Source organism: Pararge aegeria, chromosome 10, assembly GCF_905163445.1.
Source record: "Pararge aegeria chromosome 10, ilParAegt1.1, whole genome shotgun sequence".
In the NCBI taxonomy this organism is placed as follows: Eukaryota; Metazoa; Arthropoda; class Insecta; order Lepidoptera; family Nymphalidae; genus Pararge; species Pararge aegeria.
In genome coordinates, this window is record NC_053189.1 from 11,522,768 (window position 1) to 11,549,647 (window position 26,880).

The window sequence follows — 26,880 nt, forward strand, 5'->3', positions numbered from 1 at the left end:
TACGAGGTCCTGATTTGAAAAATTATTTCAACGGTGGATAGCCCATTTATTGAGGAAGGCATATAGGTGATATGTCATCACGCTATGACCATAGAATAAATGAAGAAGTTTGTGCTGCGTAAACGGTTAAAGTATAGCGAAAATCATGTATGGCAAAATTGTTCCCCTTTTAAAGTTATAAAATCCATTCCACTTCATCATTTTTCTATCTTTTAAATATGCTCACTAAAACTTTTTTTATGTTTACCAAATTTCTTCTAAAATAATACATTATTTGCGAAGGTGTGTTTATAAACATGATTTTAATCCTCATGTATTTAATTACACGTTATAAAATACGTTATTCATCGCAAGTATTTAATTAAAAATAAAGCCCTTTACCTTTTAGCCTTGAATTTCATGAATATCTTAGGAAATATCGCAGTTTTAAAATAACATATCTGCAAAAAAAGCTCTGCGAGATATCATGCCGCGCGGCTCAGCAGCCTCGCGTAGTCGGCTCCTTGCTCTAGTGCCCCGCGAACTACTTCTTAAGTTTGAAAATTTTATACATAAATATTTCTTGTAATATTTTTTTTAGTTTAGTTATTTTTGTAATGTACCTAAATAGATAGATACAGTATTTGAATTTGTAGTATTTAATTTTCTTTAGTCTTGTTATTGATTTTGTAGTATTTTAAGGTAATTATTCTCCCTCTAGCGCGTCGCCAGGAACCAGGAGTTACTGCAAACCTTCAAAAAGTCGAATATCTGGGCCACGTCATGCAACTGCTGCAACTCACAAAGATAATAAACGACGTCTTGGAAGACGGAAGATGGAAATCCTGGTCACATTCGTGACTGTACCAACATCGCTAGTGTGGCAAAATTGTTTCCCTTGGCGCAAGACCGCGAGAATTCACTGAGCTGACGGCTAACCTCCAGTAGTGGAGAGGCACAAAAAGAAGAAGAAGAAGATGGTACTGCCGGGTTATCGTCGGTACGTAATTATGTATTAATTAGAACATATTCCAATGTTAGTTTTCTAAATACAGAACTAATCATTAGATTCGTCAAAATCTAATGTAAAACGTCAGCTTAAAAAAATTGGATGAATTAACTCCAATACCACCTGTACTATTTAGTATTAAGTTAACATTCATTATCAGCAAGGGCACCTGAGCATGTACACCTAACTATCCCATATCCGTCAGCTTCAGTATGCATTCTATCTCGCAAAATCAGTTAAGCTGCTATGCCGTGCATATGGGTGTGAAGGTTTTAGAGTAGGTGAATGAAGAAACGGATTTGGATTTTGTTCCATTTCCACTTCAGCTTTACGACTTGCTGAGCTATGTCGGTAACTCTGGTTCTTCTACGGATCTCCTCATTCTTATTAGATCACGTAGGTATACTCCCAACATTGCTGTCTCCAACGCCCGCTGACTGACTCTGAGCCTTAGAAGTTATGACCGAAAATATTGTAGGTTCCGTTATTATGTCAGTTCTATTCCGAAATAATACCTATCTTCTTTAACTAAAGGCTTGTGTAGCGCTCTCCAATCTTCCTTTTCATGGCGCTCTCTTTAAAGTTCGGTTTAATAGACTTTCCTTAAACTTTTCCCAAAAGTCCAGTCTTGATCGTCCTCTTCCCTTCTTTGCATTTTCGTGATAAATACATCATGTCTTAGTGGTGACCAATTCATTTGCCTTTTTTTTATCTACATACCGCTAGCACCTTATATATCTGGGAAAATTAAGCACATACAGAATCCTTATTCAGCGATTGTTGTATGCAGTGCATTGTGTCCAAAATAGTGAAAACAATCCGTGCACGTTTCACTTCACACCCGCGGAATGTTGATGAACGTTTCGAACATTAGAGGTAAATTAATTCCTGTCAACTAAATGCTATGTACTAAACTAATACTAACACTACTAAAGTGGAGTGATTCTAGATGCTTCAATATTAGTCGTGTACACGGTCTCTGGATGTTCTTAATTCTGTGTCTGGGCATTATTCTTTGTCATCATATTTCTTGTCGGCTTCTTCTCGGTAGAATATGCCTTCCGAATCGGTGATAGAGTCAATAAAAACAGACGGACTTGACGTATCTAAATTGCTTATAGAGTAATCCTTCTGGAAATAAATGAATTTTGAATTTTCGAAGCAGACATACAGAAGACTGGATATAATAAATTTATTTTTGTACATCCTACAAACTTATGGATTGATAGGAAAAAATTATAATAGCCTATAGCTACTCATCCTCAAAAAGGATTTCCGTATTTTTCGCAGATGATAATATGAAGATCATCCGATGTCAAAAATAAAATGTTGATGTTTTTATTAGAGCTCATCCATAGCTTAGAGGTCAGGCTAATTGAGTTATGTGGCTATTGGTCTGATGTGAATTGACTCTTGATCATTGCGCGCTTGGCTGTCCCCGAAAGAGCACGCCAGTACCGCGGTTTTACGCAACCTGGGCCAAGCGCGAGTCGCATTGATTCTTTTATAAGCTAATCGTCAATGAGTCATTGGTTCAGGTTGGACTTTCGTGTATATCCTAATCCACTTGACGCAGTGCCCCGTCAGAATGTTCTGTGACCGTTGATATTAATTAGGGAATAATATAAAATTTTCACGATGACCGCAAAGGTTTTTCGAAATCTGCCAGTAGTGTTTGTTTCATTACTTACAGTTATAGGTAAGACCGTTTGATACAAAATATTTGCTGAAGTAGTACCTACTTTATTTTACTTTATTTTTTGTTCATTTGTTGTTGTTGTCTCATTTGCTATTATTTAAGTAGATATAACTCGCTTTGTAAATTATTCGTTAGCTCTGTTGAAGATGTTGAGGTCGGGAAAGTCGTACCGCCAAGCTGTTTAGCGTTTTCATCTAAGACATGATCGTTTATCATAAGGGTGAGATCACAGAGGAGCTCTAACGATAACGCTTAGTAACCTATCGATCGATAATGGAACTAGAACGCTTAATCATTTGGCGGCGCGTCTTTGGCCACGGCCGAATCCAAACAAAGCTACACTTTTTTCATTTGTCATGTGTTTGTTTGTTTGTTTTTTCTTTTTGTTTTGTTCATTTGTCATCTGGGTAATAGACATATTTCAAAGTAAGCTTACTTCGATATTGCTTATTTTTTTTATTATACTTAAAAAATAATTTCATGTGGTCCCATTATTTTTTTATTGCTTTTAGCAAATAACCCTATCAATATAAGTTTTTTTTAAATCGATCAAATAATAATTCGAAATAGGTCTAATAATAGTATAGGTCTAGTAATCAATCAAATAAAAATATTGTTTCTATAATTATTATGAAATCCGTTACTTATATAGGTGCAAAGTCATTAATGTGGATTTGCACTATAAAGTTGCCAAAAATATAAAAAAAAAACCGCCTAGCCATGTAAAAAAACAAATCTTTGTTTCTTACATCCGTCTAATTTTAAAATAAGTGACGAAAATTAGGAATTGTTTAAAATAAATTTGTTTTAATCATAGTAAACTAAGTCTCAGTGATTACATAAACGTAAAACTGCTAAAAGTAAATTACTTATAAAGTTGTATTGAATGACTTTCTATTGAACGCTTAGGTTATCACTACTTAGGTAGGTCTACAGAACCGAGAGGGTGTGCAAAATTATACGGGGTGCTTGTTAGAAGTAAGTTGGTTTCTCTACCTTGCCTGGTTATTCGCGACTAGACCACAGCCGGTGTTTGGAGAGTTCGCATGCTATAAATATTTAATGAAAAAAAAAAGTAATGATCAAAATAGGGAATTTCAAATTGAAATCCTGAAAAGTCCCATGAATTATGTACTTATCTTAACGATTTTTTAAGTGATCTTTTCTGGGGCCAAAAACTGACAGTTGCAGCTCAAATTGATAAATTAAGATCCCACCATTGACTAGCTTATCTTTGCCATACTCTGGTAACGAATCGACTTTTACCAAACACCCCTTAGAATGTTCCCACACACTCTTAGAATAAACGGTTAATTGCGGTAATGTTTGCATAAATTATTTATTGCTCGTCGCTTATGTCATATCTTCTACTTAGTTTTAAATGCAAAAAAATCTGGCGAATTAATTGTCTTTTGCTAATCAAAAAGAGAAACTGCTTTTCCTATGAATTTCTAGATTTGTCTTGCAGGGCTCCGGAGACCGGAACCCATTAATTTCTTCTATTTGTTTATTTACTTTATTAATAGACTCTTACTTCTTAGTTGACGTAGATTGTTATTTTATTATAATACTCATCATCGTCACGTCAACCGATTGACATTCACTGTTGGACATAGGTCTTTTTTACCGAGTTACAAAGTCCGCAGTCCTTGGTAGCTCGTTATCAGAAGCTCCCAGCGATGTCGTCTGTCTACCTCGTTGGTCGACTGTCGACGCTGCGTTTACCGAATACCGAATGGCGACCACGCAGGTCGCCATTCCTTGGGAAGTTGGGACCCAAACGTTCATCGGTTCTCTGAGCTATGTACTGTTATAATACTACTATTTAATTAGGTACATATGAGTTACATTATTTACTGCAACCTGACGCATATGCAACTTACTGCTAATGTGAAGTTAAAATGTTTTTAATAAAAATTGTTACAATAAACTTTTTGTTGTTAATGATTTTAATCTAAGTACTATTTTGAGAATAACAACATTTCTATTGATATTACATTGAACTGCTATTTAACAGACGGAAGGCGAAGGTTTATTTCGGTGCGTTAATTTTTTTGCACACTTGGGTAATCGATTCCCTCTCGATTCCCACTAAAATTACGTTAACTTCAATTTAATAGTTTTTTAAACACTTATAATATGCATAATTAAGAAGGAATTCGATCTAATTGTCTTGAATACTGAGGTGAACTGTTCTTTTTGATGCAAAGTGAGACTTAAAATAGGATAACCTACTTTTTTTACTGTACACATATAAGTTAAGTAGAAGTAAACATATATTGTAAACATATAAGTTAAGAGTAATATTAGGTACTTATATAGATAAGAGGACAGGCGTCACCGTCTCAAGGTGCTCTATGCCCAGCAGTTGTCGAACATTAGTTCTGCACAATAGGCAAAAATTTTATCTCCCGTTTATTTGGGGATAGTTCCATCTGTAAAGCCCGGCAACAGGGAAAAGCAGAAGTTTACCCCCGTTTAAGATTAGAATATGAACATGAGAAAAGACAAACCTTTTCAACTGGAGAAAATATCTCCTGCTTATGATAGTCGTGCTGATGAGGATATGTCCTTAGATACTTTAAATATTATGGTTGTTATAAAAAAATATTTTTATAGGAGGTTCTCAAGATAGTAATCGAGTGAAACGCCTGCGTGCTGATAGCGCGGCGGTGCAGGAGCCAGCCCAAGCGTTGGACGCGCCTGAACCGGAACCCAACACTGCGCCTGCGCCGATCGCCTTCATACATCCATCTGTAAAGGAGTATCTTGAACTTGGAATGGCGATACCTGGTAAGAATAGCTCTTCTTTCAAGAATTCCCACTTACAAATTTACTTTCCTGTCTATACTGACCTGAAATCGGTTATAGATTAAAGGTAACTAAATCAGCCCCATTTCATCTTTTTTAAATTACACTACAAGTTAGACTTCGACTGCAATCTCACCTGGTGGTAAGTGATAATGCAGTCTAAGATAGTTTCGGGCTAACCTGTTAGGAAGTATGGCAGTTATGTTTAGTCCATACCCCTAATCGGTTTCTACGGGACATCATACAGAAATGCGAAATCGCTTAGCGCCTCAAAGGACGTGCTCCTTGTTGGACGGTTGGTCCCACCAGACCGGACCTGACAAAATTTGGACATAATAAATTCCCAAATCTGTCGGAAATCGAACCCGGGTTTTCAACTGAAAACCACAGCGCTTACCGCTGCACCAGGGAGGTCTTGCTTACTCACTCACTTACTAAAGAAGTTCAGTTTACCATAACAGATAAAGAATAATGAACTTAATGAATTGAATTCTTTCGCGCCAATTCGACCACGGGTGGTACTTGTCTATCTTGAATACAGCCCTTGGGTAGAAGATATGATAAAAATATGAACATTACACTAAATGTGCTGTAATCCACGAAATCTTATATACACAATTTATATTTTCTTCAATATTTCTCATATATAAAATAGACTCTTATTCGTGCAGACGCTACGCTTTAGCTAATCTGAGATGGCACTTGAACAACTGGTACTAAAAAAAAGTAATATTTATTGGTAATAAAATAAATCTTCATAAAACATATCAGGAACCTAAATAAGAGACAAATTGGGAAATAAAATTACCAAAAAGAAATGTAGGCATCAGTGGCGTGCAATACGTACATGTACAAAAGCACTGCATACCCAAATTTTTTTGTATAACTCGTATTGGAGGGGAATTTTTCCCTTTTTAAGCCATGTACCTGCTTTATGCATACCCTGGCCGAAAACCCTGTGCACGCCACTGGTAGGCATGTATTCTGATGAGTTGATCAAATTATTTTATGTAGGGTAATTATAGAAAGATAAATATTAGGTTTAAAAAGTCGAAATGTCTGATATTGTAGTTCTGTAAATTGGTCAACTTGTTATCACTTCTCTGTTATTTAAAATTTCAGTTTAATGGTTAAGAATTCAAAAGAAACAATATTAAGTCAAAATTGGTTTCAGCAGTTATTTGATAAATATTATTCCTCGTAAGAACAGCTTTTCTTTGTTATCGGACCCTGAACTTGCTTCTTCTATATCCAGTTCAAGATTACGAGTTTTAAGCAAGCCGATACAAGGTCGTCGGGGATGGTTTTTATTTTTCTTGGATATATCATATAAGATGTACATATCTACAAGTTACGAGTACAACGCTGTTGGCAAATGACCGGGATAATAGCACCCAGAAATAGACCCATCATAAATACTCGATTTTAAGAAATTATTAGGTAGAATAGCCGTATTAATGTCTAATAACCCAAAGAATAAATTACAGACCTAACCTACAATGACTTGAAATCACATTTATTTCACGTAAGTATATTGTGTGCGTGAACGTTTACATCTATAATGAGATACATAACTAAAATATTTGTTATTTTTTAATGTGGTAAAATACCACTAAAAATAAATAATAAATACTACGACAATACACACATCGCCATCTAGCCCCAAAGTAAGCGTAGCTTGTGTTATAGGTACTAAGATGACTGATGAATAATTTTATGAATACTATACTATACGATAAACATGTACTTATAAAATACAGATAAACACCCAGACACTGAAAAACATTCATTTTCTTCACAGAAACATATTCTAGTAGTGGGAATCCTTATAGAATATCTCGATAGTCTGTCGATAGTCGATAATCGCCGACTGATAGATAGCAATATGCTTAATTTATTATCTCATTAAGAAGTTAATGTTTGAGTTTTGAGCAATAATTGTAAATTTATTATGAATAGCTCGTAACTCGTGACACTGCACCTACCGCAACCTGCTTCAGAGCTTTTGAAGCTTTTTTTAAACAGTTGAAATGCTACGTGAGCTTAATGCTTACTTACTGCAGACTGCCTACTAAATAAAAATAAAATTATAATAGATAGATAGCAGTTATACTGGTGGGTTAGTCATATTCGATGATTTAATCATTTGTGAGAAGATCAAGCTGCATCCGTCTAGGAGCCGTTATTACGTCATTGTAACTGTCTGATAACATCCATACAATTGCAATAGCATCATCATAGAATTTTATTATATTTCAATCCTACCATATACGCTTTTAAATAATTGTTAACATAACTCCGCTAATGCGGCTTTTGTATTAAATATGCCATTAGCAGTTTCCCGCGGTTTCACCCGCTTTTACAAACGTACCGCAACCTGGCCACGCGGATACCTTATCATCATTATCATATCAACCGATTACAGGACACAGGTCTCCTCCCATAATGAAAAGGGGTTAAGGCCGTAGTCCACCACGCTGGCCCAGGGCGGATTGGTGGATATCTTATCATGATTATAATTATAAATTCAACCAATTTACGTCCACTGCTGGACATAGGTCTTTTGTAGGGAGTTCCACAATCCACCGTCCGGGGCCGCTCGCCTCCAGCGGCTCTCAGCGACTTTCCTGGTGTTGTCTGTCCACCTCATTGAGGGCCGACCTACGCTGCGTTTACAGGTGCGGGGTCTTCATTCCAGCACGTTAAGACCCCAACGTCCATCGGTTGACTGCTATTCTGGCCATTGCCACTTCTATGACGCATACCTCATACTTCCCGTTAACGTTATCTCCTAAACTGTGCAACAAATAACATCAAGTAAAGGACTAGGCTACTTATTAACTGATTATTTTTTGTCAGGATTAATATATTATGCCTAAAAATGACTTTTATATTACACTATTTAAATGTGGCTTCTCAGAATACAGAACAAACTCTGTATTCTTCTGTGCGGCTAGCAATGTGGACTTTTTTTTTTTAATCTACAAAGGAAGAGCATTTCTGTGTGACAGGCCACACCACAAACGGATAAAATAAATCGTAATATTTTTTTCTTCTGACTTGGTTTACAGATTCCATTTTCTCAGGTTTAAATGTTATAATTTCTGAATAGTTTACGTTACTTTTAGATAAAAATGCTTAATAAAAGTGAAAGAATTAATTAAAACGTTTGTTATCGATTACAAATAACCAATAAAAGCTTTTCTTTTGTAATATTATATCTCTGTAACTGTGTATTAAGCAGGTAGGTAGTTGACACATCTCGCTTATATTAAAATATTTGTGCCATCGGCCGAGCTTCTCTTTGACTATATTACGTTCAGCCTTTTAAACTTAATGTTTTAAAGTATGGCTTGATATTTTGAAATGTTAATTACACTTAGTAATTGCACTAATTACTTAACTTAACATAAAAAACTTAATAAAAGGATGTCTTAATGTTTCAAGTTTTACAAATCGTTAAGAAAAAAATAAATGACACCCATATCCGTTTTAGAAATGATACAATTGTTATATATTTACCTACCTATTAATATCTAACGATTTTTAATAATCACGATCAAAGTGAAGTACCTATACCCAATAGGTACGTCACTTTGATCGTGGTTTTACTTAACTATTACTATATCTATATCTATACAAATATTACAAATAGATTAATAAAGTTGTTTGTTTGACTTGTAAAATTTCAAGTTATATAAAGTGTTCTTACACCATAGTCCATATCCATGACTTTTAACACTTATTTTACAATCTTTAAATGGCGATTTAACAATTTTTTTAAAAGAGTAGGTATCTATGTATATACCCCCAATTTTTTCTTTCAAAACTAAAACTATAGAACTTTCATAAATGCTACGTTTCACCCCTAAGTCAATTTAAAGTTAAGAGCTTTTTTATTATTAAATTTTCTGAGAGATCAGTCAGTCAGTTTGACAGTGAGTGAGTTTTATTTTGCTTTTAAATTAAATATTTGTATTAATTATTTATGTAATAGGTAATTAATCTTGTATTAAGAAATTTTAATTAAACATTAAATTAGTGTAATAATTCCTTTATGTATTCCACATTGCTAAAGTATTGTAAAGTGTTGCTAATTGGTAAAGTTAAGTAGAGTGTAAAGCAATAAACTTGCTTATTTAATGCAGGCTTGTTATTTGCGAGACCATGATGATGACTGACTGATTACTGATCTTGAAATAAGTAACACCTAGTTCTTACAACACTAACAAGGTTCACACGGTGTGACTCATTATCCTGAACTTTAGATTAGTTTGTTTAACTCGTTTAAATGAAAATGTACTGAAAGGACGTAAGTAACTAAGTGTATGTAGTACCTAAACCGTTAATTTGGCGATTTATAACTTATAACTAATTATAAATGCAAAAGCGTGTATGTTTGTTGTTTGTTTATTGTCTACTGTTGCACTGATGGTAATAAAATTGGGCCCATTTATTATTAGTCCATAATAGCTTCCAGGGTAAGGACATTTTGTGTATTTATGCAGGAAAATAAAGAATGCTATACTTTTTTCCTAGAAATACAAACGAATTAACTCGTGCTTAACAATTTTTTGACCATTAAACGGATCTTGATTAGATGGGGCAAATAGGTATATAGCTTGCAACCTGGTTTTGGACCGTATATATTTTTATCCCAGAAAAGAAGCAGGGGATTTAAAAAATAAAGCCTTTTAACCTTTAAATTTTACATACAGATAGATATCTTAAGATATTGAATACTTTTATCTTTACATTTTTCATAAAAAGCGAAAAAAAACGCGGACCAAGTCGAAGGTCATAGCTAGTTTACAATAACATTTTGTTACGAGTTTGCTAAGAGGTAAAGCTTTTTATATCATCTACCTCAATCTAAATATATCCCACTTCTTGGCATATTGGAGGGAGATACCTTACTTATAGAGCTTAGATCCACCATTTTGCTCTGTTGCTGCAAGTGCAACGCGTTCTCCGAGGCATTGGACATTGGACAATGACAAATCCTAACTTTGGTACTGAGAATTTCTCCAATACTTAACAATGAGTTTTACCCGAGATTCGAACTCAGGACCTTGTTATTCACAGTACGAACATACTAACCACTAGACCAGCGAGGCAGTTCAAAACGGTATCTAATTAAATTATAAATAACGTTTTCCGAGGCACGGGGGAGGACGGTAAATAACGTCAATTTCCTAATTCTGCACGGTCGGAACGGTGGTATCTTGACCCGAGAATCGAATCCAGGACCTCGTCACCCGCAGAAACATGCCAACCACTATACCAACGGGCAGTTTCAAACGGGTTTTTTAAACGGTAAAAAATTATATCATACATACAAGTTTAGTTTTACGTGCATTGTTTAGCCTTGCTGTGTCGAGGCTTTGTGGCTCGAGCTTAGTTCTTAATTGTGCTAACAATCGCCCATTATGAATTTAACGATTGTGCTATTTTGGAAACACCATTGTATCTAATTGTGCAAGTCAATAAAATGAAAAATATGTCTAGTATTAAATAGATCAAGGAACTCGAAATTGAGACAAATGTACCTGCGTCTCCTGAATCCACTAACTAAACTGGCTGGTTTAATAATAGTACTTTTTTTTCACACTCTATCCTTTGGAAAAGGATAGCACTTTTATAAACTTATCGATTTAGTTTGGTTTTCGACTAAATATTTTATTGATTTTGATAATTAAAGTCTGATCGTCGTTTTCGTTGCTACTTTCAAAACATCCATAAAGTTTTCATCATAATATTTTATTTGATAACATTACAACACGATACTTAATAATTCATTATATAATAGCACAACATAGTTTTTGTTTATCTGATATTGTAATTAATGAATGTTTACACTATTTAACCTTACATGAACTAAATTGCAACGTCACCTTTATAAAAAGGCCCTAATGAGCGGGTTACAAAAGAATTTCAAGTTCATTGCAACATTTACACTGTTTTTAAATGAGCCCGTTCAAAATGCATCGGCCGTAATTGACAGTACCTAAAGGCGCTTGCGTGCCGAAGTGTAGAATGCGATTAGGAAATCACTAACCAGTAGTTTATTGGCAACGTGCACAATATGTTGGCGACGAGTATATAGGTCGTCAGTTTATGTTGGAATGTTTAATAAGTTCTGCGTTTGTTGTACTTAAGTCAAAAACGCTAAAAATTTATTTATTCAAGTAGCGCCACTTATGATGCGTACATTGATGAGATGATGGTGATAATCCATATACGTAAACTTAAAACTAAAGCTACGAGGGTTCCAAACGCGCCTTGGTGTAATAAGAAGTCCAAAACAAATTTACCCGAGTGTTCTTTTTTGTTATCACCATTTTACATTGTCAATAACACTTGGCATCTTGCACTTTGCACTTCGTACGTATTTTCATATTTTAGTAACTACTAACATTATATGGTATATGTATCGCGTATTTAAAGATTCGGGCCGGTAAGATTGTTCACCCTAAAAAAGCAAAAAAATATATTATTATACAGTTGCTTATTTCAATGAAGATAATGACTGCTGGAATTAAAAAGGCATATATCTAAAAATAAAAAAATAAAGCTACTTTACTTATTCGCATTTAATGTATCCTTATTTGCCTTTATGACGGTCGATTGGCGCAGTGGGCAGCGACCCTGCTTTCTGAGTCAAAGGCCGTGGGTTCGATTCCCACAACTGGAAAATGTTTGTGTAATGAACAGGAATGTTTTTCAGTTTCTGGGTGTTTATATGTATTTTATCAGTATTCATGTATATTATTCATTGAAAAAATATTCATCAGTCATCTTAGCACCCATAACACGCTTACTTTGGGGCTAGATGGCGGTGTGTGTATTGTCGTAGTATATTTATTTTTTATTATTTCCCCACCAATGTTCTCTTGTACAAAAGCGTTTATGCCTGGAGAGGCTATAATACACCGACATGACATATTGTACCTATGGCATAGGTACAATATATTTCGGTGCCGTAACAGTATGACGCTTTAGCTCTCTACCCCATAAGAACTATGCGTTTTTCGGGATAAAAAGTGTTCACTCTAACTTCTGCTTTCCGCGCTATAGTTTCTTCGGGCCTACAGTTAATACGCCCTCGTATCTATCGTAGGATAATAATTGAAAAAACGAGTCTTAGCGAAAGAACCAAGATGATTGCAAAGGAGCGGATAATTGGAAAGATCTTTGTTTTCCTTTATTATGTTTGTTACTGAATTCTGAAGTTAGGTTAGCACATAATTATTATTGATTGGTTTTTCTTTTTATTTATGACTGGAACCTAATAGAAAATTGTTATTAATTATCTATAAGGTCAGTATTTGTTGTCCTTACGTACCCTGAATATGCGATGAAGGTCTTCTTGGGTTGTCGAATAAAGTTTCATGTACATAAATCATCATATGACTACTGATGTTAGCGTCTTCACCTATTTAATGCTATTTCGTTTGAAGATATATACATATATTTTATACTAATATATGAAGCTGAAGAGTTTGCTTGTTTGTTTACTTGAACGCGATCTTAGGAACTACTGGTCCGATTTGAAAAATTATTTCATTGTTGGATAGCATTTATCAAGGAAGGCTATAGGCTATAAATCATCACGCTAAGACCAATACGAGTGTAGTCCCACTGAAGAATGTTTCAAAATTAGTTTTTTTCTTTTTGAGATCTTCCGCTTCGTACGCTGCGTACACGGTTAATGTTTCAATAAAATCATGTATGACAAATTTGTTTCCCGTTAAAAGTTCTAAAAGAAGCCGCGACAGCATTTGTCTATCTTTTAAGGTTGATTTATACGCGGATGAAGTCGCGAGGGACCGCTAGTATATATATATGATGAAAGTTTCGAGAAGATATATATGCTCATAAGTATATTTCATTGATACTTTATGTTTCGTATATCAGTTATTAAGAACACTTCTTCAAAGATCAAACATTTTTCGGATATATGTACCTACTTAAACAGATGTTTCGAAATCTTTGTTATCTACATACATCTTCACTTGGAGGAAATATCAGTTTAACAAATTTTGAAATGCATATAAAAATTTATAAAATTAGGATTCAAGATTACCTAAGAAAATATAAAAAATTAGAATTTGACCAACGCCGTTACCGGGTCAGTAACTATTCTGCAAACAGTAATCGTCCTGACGCGTGCACCTTAGATAATGCTCTTTTGAGCAAATCGCCCTGACATTCTCAATGAGCTTGAGGTCGGTGTGAAGGCATTCATGTGTGTCCTATAGTAGGTAAAGCTTAACGAGAGACTTGCGTGCTATAGAAATGCCACTATAACAATATGCAATTATTGTTTTTAAAGTGCAATTTAAGAGAATGTAAGTCATCTTCTTCTTCTTACCTTTGTCTCACGTTATTTAGGACCGGCACACCAAGTCTTCTTCAAACTCACAAACAGACGTAAATATCTTTGACAACTGATCGACTGTGTGACGTCTACGTTCTTAGCAAACTTATAGTTGGTAGAATGTCCACCACCTTTCGGTTCAAAGAGATAAGTTGGTAATCCCTTTAATCGAAAAGTCAGTGAGTCTCCTATAAAGATAAGTATTAGTTCGTTTTATGCCTATTAGGTTCTCAATTAGTTGGACTCTTTTTTATTACTATGTAGTTGACCGACTAAGGTTCACTCGTCCTACAATTTTGGCATTAGATAATAACTAATAAACAGTTTATGTTTGTCTTTTAGGAAATTCGTTCTATTCTTTTTTAGTAGCACGTCTTTGGTCTATGTTAGGAACCTTTTAGTTTTGGCGTCTTCATAAATTACACAATCATGGCAATATTTAACATACCCTTTTAAGCGTTAAAAATGCACCTTTTATTAATGCATATTCAAATCGGTTTGTGCTATTTTATTTCATGCCTTAGTTCGTTGTCTATAAATCGTTATTTTTTTAATAAAATTTCATGCGCTGGGTTCACTATAAATTCAAAATTGTGCTTTTCAAAAAAAAAAAAAATCATTTCAATAAATATTCCGATGAATTCTCAATTCATTCACCTCCTCCTTTTTCGAACTTTGTTAAAAAAGTTGACTTACTTTGCCTGTGTAGCCAATAACCAAAATATAAAAACAAATTAGACGTATTAAGCTTCATTGACTTATTTGTGTAGTACTTATTTTATTACATAACTTATTACATAACACGCTATTTAATTAATAATTTTTGCTAAGATTACCTTGACATTGACACCTAATAAAGGTACAGAAGTTTGAAAACCAACCTGCGTAAAACAACTTGTTTAATTTTATGAGTAATAAGGTGAAATTCTCGGAGGTAAGCCGTTGAGTAATATTATGACCTACCTGGTCACAATAGTATGTGTCGGAAAACAAACAGTGATACCGTGTTGAAAGACTTTTGATTTGGAGTGTTTGTTTTGGATTTCATAATGAACATTGACTCGTATAATTCTCAATAATTCATGATTTTATTTTACATCGTCAGCGTAATAAAGTCTTACATTTGGCCTGCTCTTTAATAAAAGAGACCTTCTCTAAAGAGCTACGCACTACGCTACCGAAGCGTGTTGGTGGCCTATAATATCATAATGATCAACCCCTTACCCCCTCGTGTGGGTCACGAGGCACAGATCACCTCCCGGGATGACAAACAAGGGTTTAGGCCGCAATTCACCACGTTGACCAAGTGCGTATTGTTAGACTTCACACGCGACTTTGAGAACAGTATGAATAACTGTCAGGCATGCGGACTTCCACATGATGTTTTTCTTAACCGTTAAAGCAACGCGTACAACACCAAAAAGCTGGAGATGATCTAACTCGGTCCCTTCTGATTTTTCCACCACGAAAATATTAAACATTGAAATGAAATTCATAAATATTTAAGAAAACTCACACGTGTAGGACAATTCATGGGTTTTTGATCTGAGATAACTAGAGCATGCATTGACTTAAAAAATAAAAATGTTATCAAAATAAAAACAAAAATGGGCTAGAGTCCGGGCGATAAAAAAAATTAAAAAAAAATCTATAGTGTTCCAATCTAATAAGATTCGAATATGTTTGGTTTTATTATTAGAATTGTTATAATTTTAAAATTAGCATTGCACTAATGCACTTTTCCTTTTTGCATTTGTTACGCAGACGTTTTAGAATAACTTTAGAAAGATTTGGGATAAAACAAAAAAACAGAACATTTAATCCTAGGGAGCAATGGCCGGCGGTTAATAAAATTTTATATTCTTTCATTCTTTTATAAACTCGTCTTCAACAGAAAAAAAATATAGGTATACTTATTTTTTAACTGACCTAAATTCATTTTTAAACACCAGTGTTTCCAAAATTACTTAATGTTTTGCACGACAGGTGTGCAATATGATCACAATAATTGGTGACATTGCTTTTCTTGACACTAATTATAAATTCTCGAATAAATCCGGTCCGCCTTGCTACAATGCGAGCGTGACACTCATAATTACTATTTCCTTTGGTCATGTAACTTTTGGCAGGAAAACAATAAGGTCTCGAGAAACCATGCGGTTCATTCTCGGATAATAATTACGCTTGGCATAACCCGAACAATAATGTCTGTTGAATGAAAGGCGTTTACAATTGTCCCTTTTCACACACGACGTTGCTTTATTGTCATATGTAATAAGTTGTTTGATTGCCATAATATATCTACATTTGGTTGGCTTGGGTTTTAACAAAATATTTTGTAGTATTTAAAAAAACATACACAATAATGGCCGGCAAAACTGACTATTTCAGATAAACCTCAGAAATTTATAAATGGGCTCTGTTTTAACTCAGTTTTTACCAATACGTTTAAATTAACTTTGAGAAGGTAGAACTAAAAATAGTTACCCATCTTAAGACATGAGATTTATTCTAACCTAACCTAACTTTAGGCATTAGTAGTATTTTTTCTCAAACATAGTGTAATGCTGCTTTTTAGAGTATTACAGTATCTCATTTGCGGTTACCATTTATTTTTTCATTCGCTCGTCAATGTCCCGTTTATAATCTTCTCTGTTATTTATAGTAATTTTAGTTTAAATTTTTGATTATAAACGTAAACGCTTAAAACCTTCATCTTCCGCCTATTTAATGTGCACATCAGCTGGATAGGTTGGCTTCTCTCTCTGTTTTCCTTTCTCAAGTTCTTTAATAAAGTTGGTCAATGGTAAGTTCAAGTTTTGCCATGTGAATTAATTTCAATGTTCAATAAGTATTAAGATGACCTTTACGTTTTAAGATATAAATCTTAGCCGCACCCAAGATTCATCATTCTACGAAATATGAATCTACATCATTTATAAAACAGAAGATACTAGTTTAACTTGGATTTGTTTTTTATCTCTTGTGTTTTTTTTCGTATCAATTAGAATAAAATATATATAGACTGAATGGAATTTTAAAAGCTGGTAGGTACTTCTGCACATAGGTATTTTGTGCAAAACGTGGTAATTATAAATCGTATTCCCAAATATTCCCGCGTCTGATGACGTTGTTAAGTGGATTTTCATTTCAGATTTCATACAATAATTTGTATACTGTATTTTTATACCACTATACAAATTCTTTTAAAACATGTATGAAATAGTAACAATCCCCACTTTAAAATTTTTTTTTTCCTAAAATGTCCTTATATACTTAATTTAACGAACATAGGCTGAAGTAATGGTCATGATAATACCTCAGATAAAGCATTCATCATCAACCAACCACCACGGGCCTATATGGCCCGTGGTGGTTGGTTCACACGCCCTTGAAAACATTGTAGAGATCTCCCAAACATAAAGGTTTCCTCAAGAAGTTTTCCTTAGCCGTTAAAGTAAGTGATTAAGCTAAAACCTTACCTTGCTATCGCCGTTTCCTAAAGCAGTGACAATAAGTCATTATTCAAACTATCCCGCAGAAATTGAAAACAAAGCAAACCTTAAGAAGTCTACACACTGAAGTCACTGACGCACCGACTCAGCCCGGGGACTTGTTTTCGGCGGGTTAGTTGACAGCCTCAAATATCGTTACAAGCTCAAAACTTTGTCGGCGACATGAAGTCAACAAGTTGTTTGGTGTATACACTCCTTTAGCTATGCTAAAAGACACACGTTTGGCTGTACCTACAGGCTTGCGACATAGCGTTTATAACTAAGTTGCAACATACAACCCAACAAATTTAATAACGACACTGATAATCCCATTGTTATCCACAGATCTAGCATAATTTATACATGGACTTAGAGTATACAAAAGTCAGGTGTATCTTTTTGAAATTATTTGTAAATATAATACTTTTTGTAAGAATAACTAAGAATTGGAGGAGAGCTAAACACTGTACTATGTTTGAAACACTATTATAATATAAGTATACTGGGTACAATATCAAATGGGTTATTACTAGTGAGCTAATCGAATTTATTAAAATTTTAGTTTTAATATTATTTTTGTCAAACATTAATTTTGATACAGCATTTGAGAAATAATGTTAGAGGTAAATAATACTTAAAGGAATTTTATTTATGAGCTGTTAGTGGGATGGCCAGCGAATAAGTTTTCAAGATTTAAAAAAAAAATCCTTTATTCATTTAGGCCTATCACAGGCACTTCTGAAGCTTTCATACATATATTTTTACATAATTGTAAGGAGATGGTGATAACTTAGTTCGCCAACTATACCTAAAGCTACGAGGGTTCAAAACGCGCCCTGGTCTAAGAAGAGACCACAACAAACTTAGCCGAAATGTAATGTGAGACACACTCATGAAGAGGTTGTCGTTGTCTTAATTGGTAATTTATAAAACAACTTTTTATAACCAGCTATTGATTTACTACAGATAGACACTTACAATTAAAAGAAGAAGAAGAAGAAAAAACACTTTATTGCACGTGTAAGATACAGGAAAAAAAACATTAAGGAGTATATAGTTAACAATGTAGACATGCAAAGGCGGCCTTATTGCTGCAAGCAATCTTTTACAGGCAACCCTTGTAGAAAGGACTTACAGCAAGAGAACGGGATAGTACCAAGAGTGTTTTAATATATACATAAATACCAAAATGTTTAGATACAAATACATAGATAATTTAAATAAATAAACGTAATATATAAATATAAATTATATACAATATATATATAACATACATAAAAGATTTGTTGTAAAATAAAAATCAAAGCTATTTATTTTTCGTACGCACTTATTATACATTCAATACCTATTCGATGGTAATAAGTTGTATTCTCTTTTACGGGTCTCACAATCGAATTGCAATACGAAATATTCACATATAAAGTCAAATGAACGTTATAAAATCTCCGTTCATTTGCATACCGGACGAACTTGTTTTTATTATTGAAGATGTTCTATACCTGCGATGCCTATTATTAGCCACAAAGTTGGTATTTCGCTTCTGAAATCTAAAATATTTTATCGCCAGATGTAGGTTACTTAAGACAACCTAGTTTTATTATATAATATTTGGTTTTAGGGAGAAATCCGAAACGCTGATAGAAAAATCCAACCTCCTGAAATATGAATTTTTAACTAAAGAACTCGGCGCAATAACGGTTACTATGGATAGTAGAATTAAATGGCTAATACATAATTTAATGTAACATTTCAATAAGGTTAGTAGGCCGGGGCAATACAGTATGGTACCATGGTATTGAGGATTAAATTGCCGTCGTAATAAGTTAAGTACAATTGACGTGAAATTAAAAAAAATAAGATTAATATATTTATGGTGTGAATATTATATATTACAACACCAAAGTTTGGCTTAAGACACTACAAGGTTATAAAGACTGGTATAAACTTACTACTAGGAAAATAGGTATGACCTGCTTAATACAGTCAGAATATTTTTGTATTTTCGTGATATGCAGTAACTTATGAATTTAAATATCATACTGAAAGTAAAAAAATAATATGAAAAATTAAATAAAGGTACGTAGACTTTACAAAGTTAACTAGTAGTTGATTTAAAAAAATGTTATAAAAGGAAACTTCTTTCAATGTCAATGTTAATAAAAAAGGTATAAATGATCTTGTCACTGGTTTTGGAGCCTCATCACAAATTATTACATAAACGTGACGTATCCGACCTTGTTTTTGTCAGTCCTCGCTTACCTTACGCTTTGTCGGGTCATTTTCATTATATATTTTACCTATTATTTATGAGTTGAATATATTTATATCTATTAAAATATTTAGACCAATTATTATTGCTAAAGTTTTTATGAACCATTGTTTATTCATGTTAAATAACAAATTCTTACTTCTGACATATTGATCTAACTGACTGGATTAAAGCCAAGTTTACTAGCAAAAACTAAAAACAGAATTGGCAAGATTATAATTAATGAATGAGAATTGAAAGAAACAGATTAAACAGATTAATCAATTTAATTTAAACATGTTTAAAACGTGCAAGATTTTTTTTAATACATGTATTAAAGCAATACGCAAGTTGCAAGACGATGGTTTTCAAGTTGTTTTCGAAATAAAGCGATTTGCAATCTATTGCTTTTTTGGCAGTCGGTGTCAGTATTCAAACTAATATTGTGCACTCGAAAGTGTGTCTATCTGCTGATTTGTTAGACGCAACAGTTAAGCCAATCATGGCAAAATTTAGCACATATATGTATAGTTAGTATCCTGGAGAAGAAAGAACGTAGGATTTTTTTTGCCTTGGCAAAATGCCCGGGAATCTTTATGCGGGCTTGAAAACAAACTTTGATGACTTTACCGTTGATTTTAATGTTATTGTAATGACGTTCAGAACGTGACTCTTATTAGTTTGATTAAATCAAAAGGAAGGGATTTTGATAGACCCTTCTAAATCTTTATTACTGTTATGTCAAAACAATCGACAGCCTACGCTGATTTTCATACTTTGAAACCTATAGGCACAGGTGTACAGTTAAGATTACATCATGACACTAAGCGTGCTCTCCAAATCATTAGAGGAAAGTAATGATGGTACACTTTAGTAACACTTCAGTTAGGTCATCAATGTATTACTGACTCAGGTCAATGTTCAAAACAAAATTTATTAAAATGTATGTGGCAACTAGAAACTAGGTCCCACAACCCTGTTGAATAATCCGTTTTGTAACATTTCTTAGATAGAATTTTAAAATACAGGCATTGCAATATAAGAGTTTTGCACCTTTGGGTTATTGTTTTTTTATTATAATATTTTTATTAACTTATAGTAGTTTTACGTTATTAGTATGCCATACTAATAAAACTACTATAAGTTCGAAAATTACTCATAGCCTAGCCTGGCACGCAGTTTAACCAAGGTACGAATGAAAGTTTACATGTATCACTGGACGTCAACTACTGGTCATAAATCTTTCGTATGGTATTCAAAATACCACAGTCTTCCCACCACATGCTCCCTGCGACTAGTTTAATGTCATCTGTCCGCCAACATGGCGCTTTCCAGTGCGGGGATCTCACTCCAGAAAGTTGGGATCCGGCATCAGTCGGTTTTCCGAAATATTAGTAGAGACTATTATGAAATATTAGAACTACGAGTATTCATTTGTGTAAAACAATAATTGGCACCAATGGCTACCATTCATTGGCGAAAACAACATTTTTTATTAAAAAATTGTATTGTAAGGAAAAATAGAATAACTAGCATGGTGTAGGAAAACCCTATATCGCACGTCGGGGGTCTTCCAACACTGCGTTTATTCCAGCACCTTATGTCCCCAAACTCGATCGGTTCTCCGAGCTATGTACCCCGCCGATAGCAAATTCAGTTGTATTTGTTGGTCTGGTATATATTATACGGATCTTTCGATTCGTTTTTTACGATTTCATCACTTAGAGATCCGCCGAGCATAGCTTTCGCCATCGCTCACTGAGTGACTCTGAGCCTTCTTATAAGACCCATACGAAAGCAAGTAATCTTGTTAATTTATTTATTAAATTTGCATAAAAACGAAAAAAAAATAACCAGAAACAGTTTGCTTAAATTACGAGATAATGCCATATTAAAGTAGGTATAGTAATCAAATAGTAGAGTAGGAATTGCTTTATACCCGTAATGATAAACCAGCAGGTTGACACCCCTAGGTTATAATAATATCAACAAATGTTTGTGGTGATAGCTTGGGACGGTTTCGGAATATTCCGTACTTGCAATTCAAGACAAGATTTATGTCATTGGGCGAGACCGACCGCTAAATACAATCGGTCGTTAGAAGCAAGCAAGGGTCAAAGGTGACAGAATCGCTTCAGGCTCGCAGTGTTAAAATAGCATCTCTAACTATTATTTCTCGATCGAGTGCAAATTGTAAAACAAGCTTTCATCGTAAAGAATCGTTAAAAATCTAGCAGCACATTTGCAGTTCTTCCATTAATATAAATGTGTAATTGTACGGTGGTATGAGTGTAGGTAATTCGCCTGCTCACTTACTCGTTCTCTATGCATACGATGTTTTTTTTTCCTCTTACAAGTACAACTTATAAACTTATATTAACAATTTGGTATATAAGAAAAATCCTGTATCGAGTGTGAGCGGCGCGGTTCGGCGAGGGTATCAATTAAATCAATTAATAAAACTGTTTAAAATATTTGAACGGGTGCTTAAAATTTTAAATACAGAAATTAATGTTAGAATTTTTTATTACTGACGTAGTAAACTTAATATATTTTGATTTTTGCATAGATTAACCTAAAATCTGATAGAATAAATGAGGTGTATTTTTTTTAAATATACTCGTATTAATGTAATAGTGTATTCAAATTGTATTCATTCACATTACACCAAACTATTTTTAAATATGGAAGCGGCTCGAAGAATAGGAATTAAAGCTGCTTTTCGCATTGTCAAACCTCTCAGAGGTTTGTTTGTTAATACTTTGTAGTATGTTGTTTGTAATATGTTGCTGATATTATTTTTATACTACGATTAAATAAAAAAGTATTACAAATTAAAAATACAGATAAAATAAATATCTGGTACAACAAGAAATCGATAGAGAATCGAAAACCATTCGTAATCTGTTAGGCCGGTGAAAGTGGTTCTGCAGCTAACTTTCGTTATCGTCCAAAGATAGACAGTGAACCATTATGCACCGACAATCGTGTCCGTAAAAGAGAGATGGACAATAATTGATATCGACATTTCCTAAGTACAACCTTTGTTATATTGTGAAGCAAATTACGCCGTGTAAAATTTATGTATTAAGGATTTACCGTTGAGTTCAAGAAGACGGTATGGTAATGATTAAGTATTCGGTATTCTTAATAAACGTAGAGGTTTTTGTGGCAGGGCTAGTACGAAGAAAAGGTCTGAAGGGCGTGGTTGCCGGTGTCATAAGAGGGTAATAAGGTCTAATTCCTTCAAGTTGCTGGATAGTAGGCGGTACTTTATAGGATATGCCCCTCGTAGTGTTGCTCTGTTGGAAGACGGTGCTTTCCACCTACCATCAGAGAGGACATCTGCTACTACGAAAAAAAAAATGTTTATATATAAACGTACCAATTTCTACTTTCATAAGTAACCCAACTCATATAGTAGTAATACTGTAAGTAAATGCCTAAGTGCGAGATCAACGTATAGACGAATGTATCAAATGAAATGATGATGTTACAAATGTATCAAAATTAAATCCAAATACAACTACTATATGATCGAGCAAACAATACAAAAACCCGTTTCTTTTACGGGCAAAATCTTGAATTTTAACAGTAAAACAGTTTTTTGATTTTGGCGCTATTAGAGATATAAATCTTGGGAAATTTTAATTCTTAACCTATTACGGTTTATGAGAGACAGCCCGCTGACAGAAAGGCGAACGGACGGACTGATGCACAGTAACGACTTAGTAATACGGTCCCGTTGGCCGTTTTAAAGTTTGGAATCCGAAAATTGGCTTTACAATCATAATTACGTAAAGTTTCATACAAAAGACATCAACGCGCTCTTCAACTTAATACACTACTTTTAGTACCTTAGAATTATTATTACGAAGATGGATTTATTTTAATCCATATCTAATAACGTACATAAATAAACATGAAAATAACAATCACATGTCAATTATTATTCAAATTATTACTTGTCGAGGTTAAAATGAGGTAAATATCCTATATGTTGTGAGGTCGTACAATTTAGAATATATGCTAAGTGGCATAAAATCATCTAAACAACAACAGTGACAAAGAGCTTATTATTTCCGTTGTTTTAATAGAAATACCAGGAAGACAGCAGAAGTGGGATTTTCATTTAATATGTTATAACTAGCAGGAATATCTATAGATATAAATCTAGATTCTATTACATAGCACTTTCACTATTATTTAAAGGTATAAAACTAAAGCTATTGATGTCTTCTAATGTGTATTAAAAATTAAATTTGTACGTTTCAGGTAAACCTGGTACAGACTACCCAATTCTAGGAGCCGTTCCATACACCAACTTCTATTGTGACGAGCAGCCTTATCCAGGCTTCTTTGCTGATATGGACACACGTTGTCAAGGTAAATTATACTGCTTATTAAATTATTAATTAGTAGGAGGTTAAAATTTGATTAATTCCTGTCATCTCAGCTGATTCACAATTATTACGTAACACAAGATACGCTTACTTTGGGGCGAGATGGCGGTGTGTGTATTGTCGTAGTATATTTATTTATTATCCCATGCTAGCGATAATAACTAGGACCGACAAAGATGATTTAACGTGTTCTTCGAGACACATTAATGAACACCACCCATTTCCTTACTCTGGAGTAAGGGAATGGAACATCCATTTCCTTACTCCAATATACTCTCCAAGATACTCAAAATATCTTGAAATTATACCTCACTAGTTTTGCACCAACCCGAAAATGAAACCCCATGATCCACAATGCTAAGCACTACGCAATAGGTATTTAAAGGTGTATTAACTATAATGATTAAACTTTGCCTTACAAACAACAAAATTTTCTCTATTGGTATTATTTTATTCCAAATTAATTTTCTATTAAGTATGTCATAAATATCATGATCATATCACTAACATTACATTAGATATATCAACATTAGATGTTATATTATATTAATAAATCAATAATATACAATAATTAACATTAAAAAACAAAAGCTAATGATATTCGAAGTTCGATGATAAATTGATGTAGGTCAGATCATTAATAAACCAAATTACCGACTAACCTTGACATATTATTTTTTAACGCTGCGGCTTAGGCATGTTTCACGTTTCATTTTGTTAAAATAAATTGTAGTAACATAAATACTGAAATAAATATACGCTCGCAGCTTCAAATGTTGAGCAAGAAAATTAACTTTAAATCATCGATTAGATATGTTATTCTAAATAAAAATTTCTAGAAATTCTTATCGTACAAAATTAATTTAAAATGTTACTTATGTAGACTGAATTACCTGTGTGGCTAAAATAATAAACAAGTAGTAGCAACAACAAAAATACAATGTATATTTTTTATTGCTGCAGTTTCACCCGCACTTACTTTGGGTGTCGTTGTGATATTGTATGGCAGATAACTTCCCTTAAATAACAGCTATCTAACGCAATATATCTACAGTTTAGCGTTGAATCGCATTGGCAGTTTTCTGAGATTTCTGCATTTGAACAAATAAGCATACGAGTGCTCTACACTACAGCTTTGTATAAAATAATAATCAGAATATATTTTTTTAGTACGCAGTTTAATTGCATGGTACGCCTACTATAACATAATTTGTACATGTCAAGTCGTGATCCATTGTTAAAACAAGCTTTTTGTGAACCATTTTCGGTGCCTGACCTTGTTTTTAGAAGATTAGGATGTTAAATGACCTTAGATTGTAAGAGGTCAACTAATGATCGCGAGGAATCGCGGAAGCGAATTTATTGTAATATGTTAGGTTAGATCCTTATACGAATCGTTTTATAGATATTTAATTTAAAACATTGGAACCAATATAGCAGTTCAATGTGTCCGTAATAGCGTGTATATCACTGGTTAGAAGACTTAGATAAATAAATAAAATATATATACAACGTGTTATTCAATTATGAAATACTGTGGAAGAGTGCATAAGTATATTTCATAAGGAATCACCCTGTAAAAATGTTAAATCAAAAGAAGCATATTTATTTTTTCCTACAAACTAATAAAAACAAAAAATAAATAAAAATGTATATATATATTATAGTTATATTTATATATATATATATATATATATTTTATTTATGTATTTGTATAATTTTAAATCTTATTTATTGCACCACCTGCCTCTATTCAATGTTTTTTCCTTTTACGCCATTGGTTGCCTGGAAGAAATCGCTATGTAGCGCTATGTAGCGATAAGGCCACCAAATTGTACTCTCTTTATATGTATTTATATCTTTGTAACTACTTTTTTTTCTTTGGTGTACAATAAAAGTGTATTCATTCAAAACAATATAAGTGTTGACTTATGACAACTCTATTGAAGATATAAGACTGATACGCGCATAGTACCTACGCTACTTGACGCGTACCTAATAAAGTGACAGGAGTCACTTGATTTCAATTTTGCCTGTAATGCAAAAATTGGGGCTGTAACTGATTTCTTACAGTTAAAACTACGGCAGTGGTTTACTCAAAAACTATTAGCGTTTCGGTTTCACAGATAAGTCTCGGAGGCAGTAAATAATGTATCTCAATATACTTCATTTACACTTTGTGTATTAGGACAATACATCTCCATCTATCCCCAAAGTGAGCGTTGCTCGTGTTATGGGTACTAATATAACTGATGAATGTTGAGTTAGATGCATAACAGAAATAGAAGCATGTGTTACATTTCAGAAATTTGTAATATAGGTATTTATAAGATACATTAAGCTTAATTTGCTATAAACTGCGAAAACCTAGCAAATCTGTACGATGCAATTTCATTAATTATTATGCACCACACCAAAATTATCTTCCAAAATGTATTATTTACGCACTTTTCACCACGACACTGGAGTATCCTTAAAAGATGTTGACTTTACATTGTGGTGATTTCTTTGCATTGCTAATCTCAGCCATGGATCGAGTCTCTTTACTAATTGAAAAAAAAAAACATACATATAATTTATAATAATAGTAAGTTGACTTTACAAGTAGGTGGGTGTTAGAAATATAAAAACGTAGTTTACCGCGGCAATTTATGGATAAGTAGTAAATAATTATAAAATTAGGTAGAAGGCCAGGAACTACATTAAGTGTGATTAGAAGAATTTGTTTTTTAAATGTGACCAATTGACATTTCCAAATTAGTCTTATATGTTTACATATTATCGTAAAATGTGACTGATTATTAAATGCAGACATCCATTTTGATTATTAATAGTAGATAATTTCATGAATAGCGGC

General features: G+C 33.5%; 1 protein-coding gene across 1 annotated transcript in view; it reads left to right on the forward strand.

The window, feature by feature from the left end:
* The first annotated feature begins 2,427 nt into the window (after positions 1 to 2,427).
* The window catches only part of LOC120626686, a 62,879-nt gene continuing 38,426 nt past the window's right edge, over positions 2,428 to 26,880 (forward strand). The window contains exons 1-3 of the mRNA XM_039894303.1: positions 2,428 to 2,687; positions 5,307 to 5,480; positions 23,896 to 24,006. Of these exons, the coding sequence (XP_039750237.1) occupies positions 2,627 to 2,687; positions 5,307 to 5,480; positions 23,896 to 24,006 (346 nt within the window). The 5' untranslated portion in view covers positions 2,428 to 2,626. The remainder of the gene's footprint in view (positions 2,688 to 5,306; positions 5,481 to 23,895; positions 24,007 to 26,880) is intronic.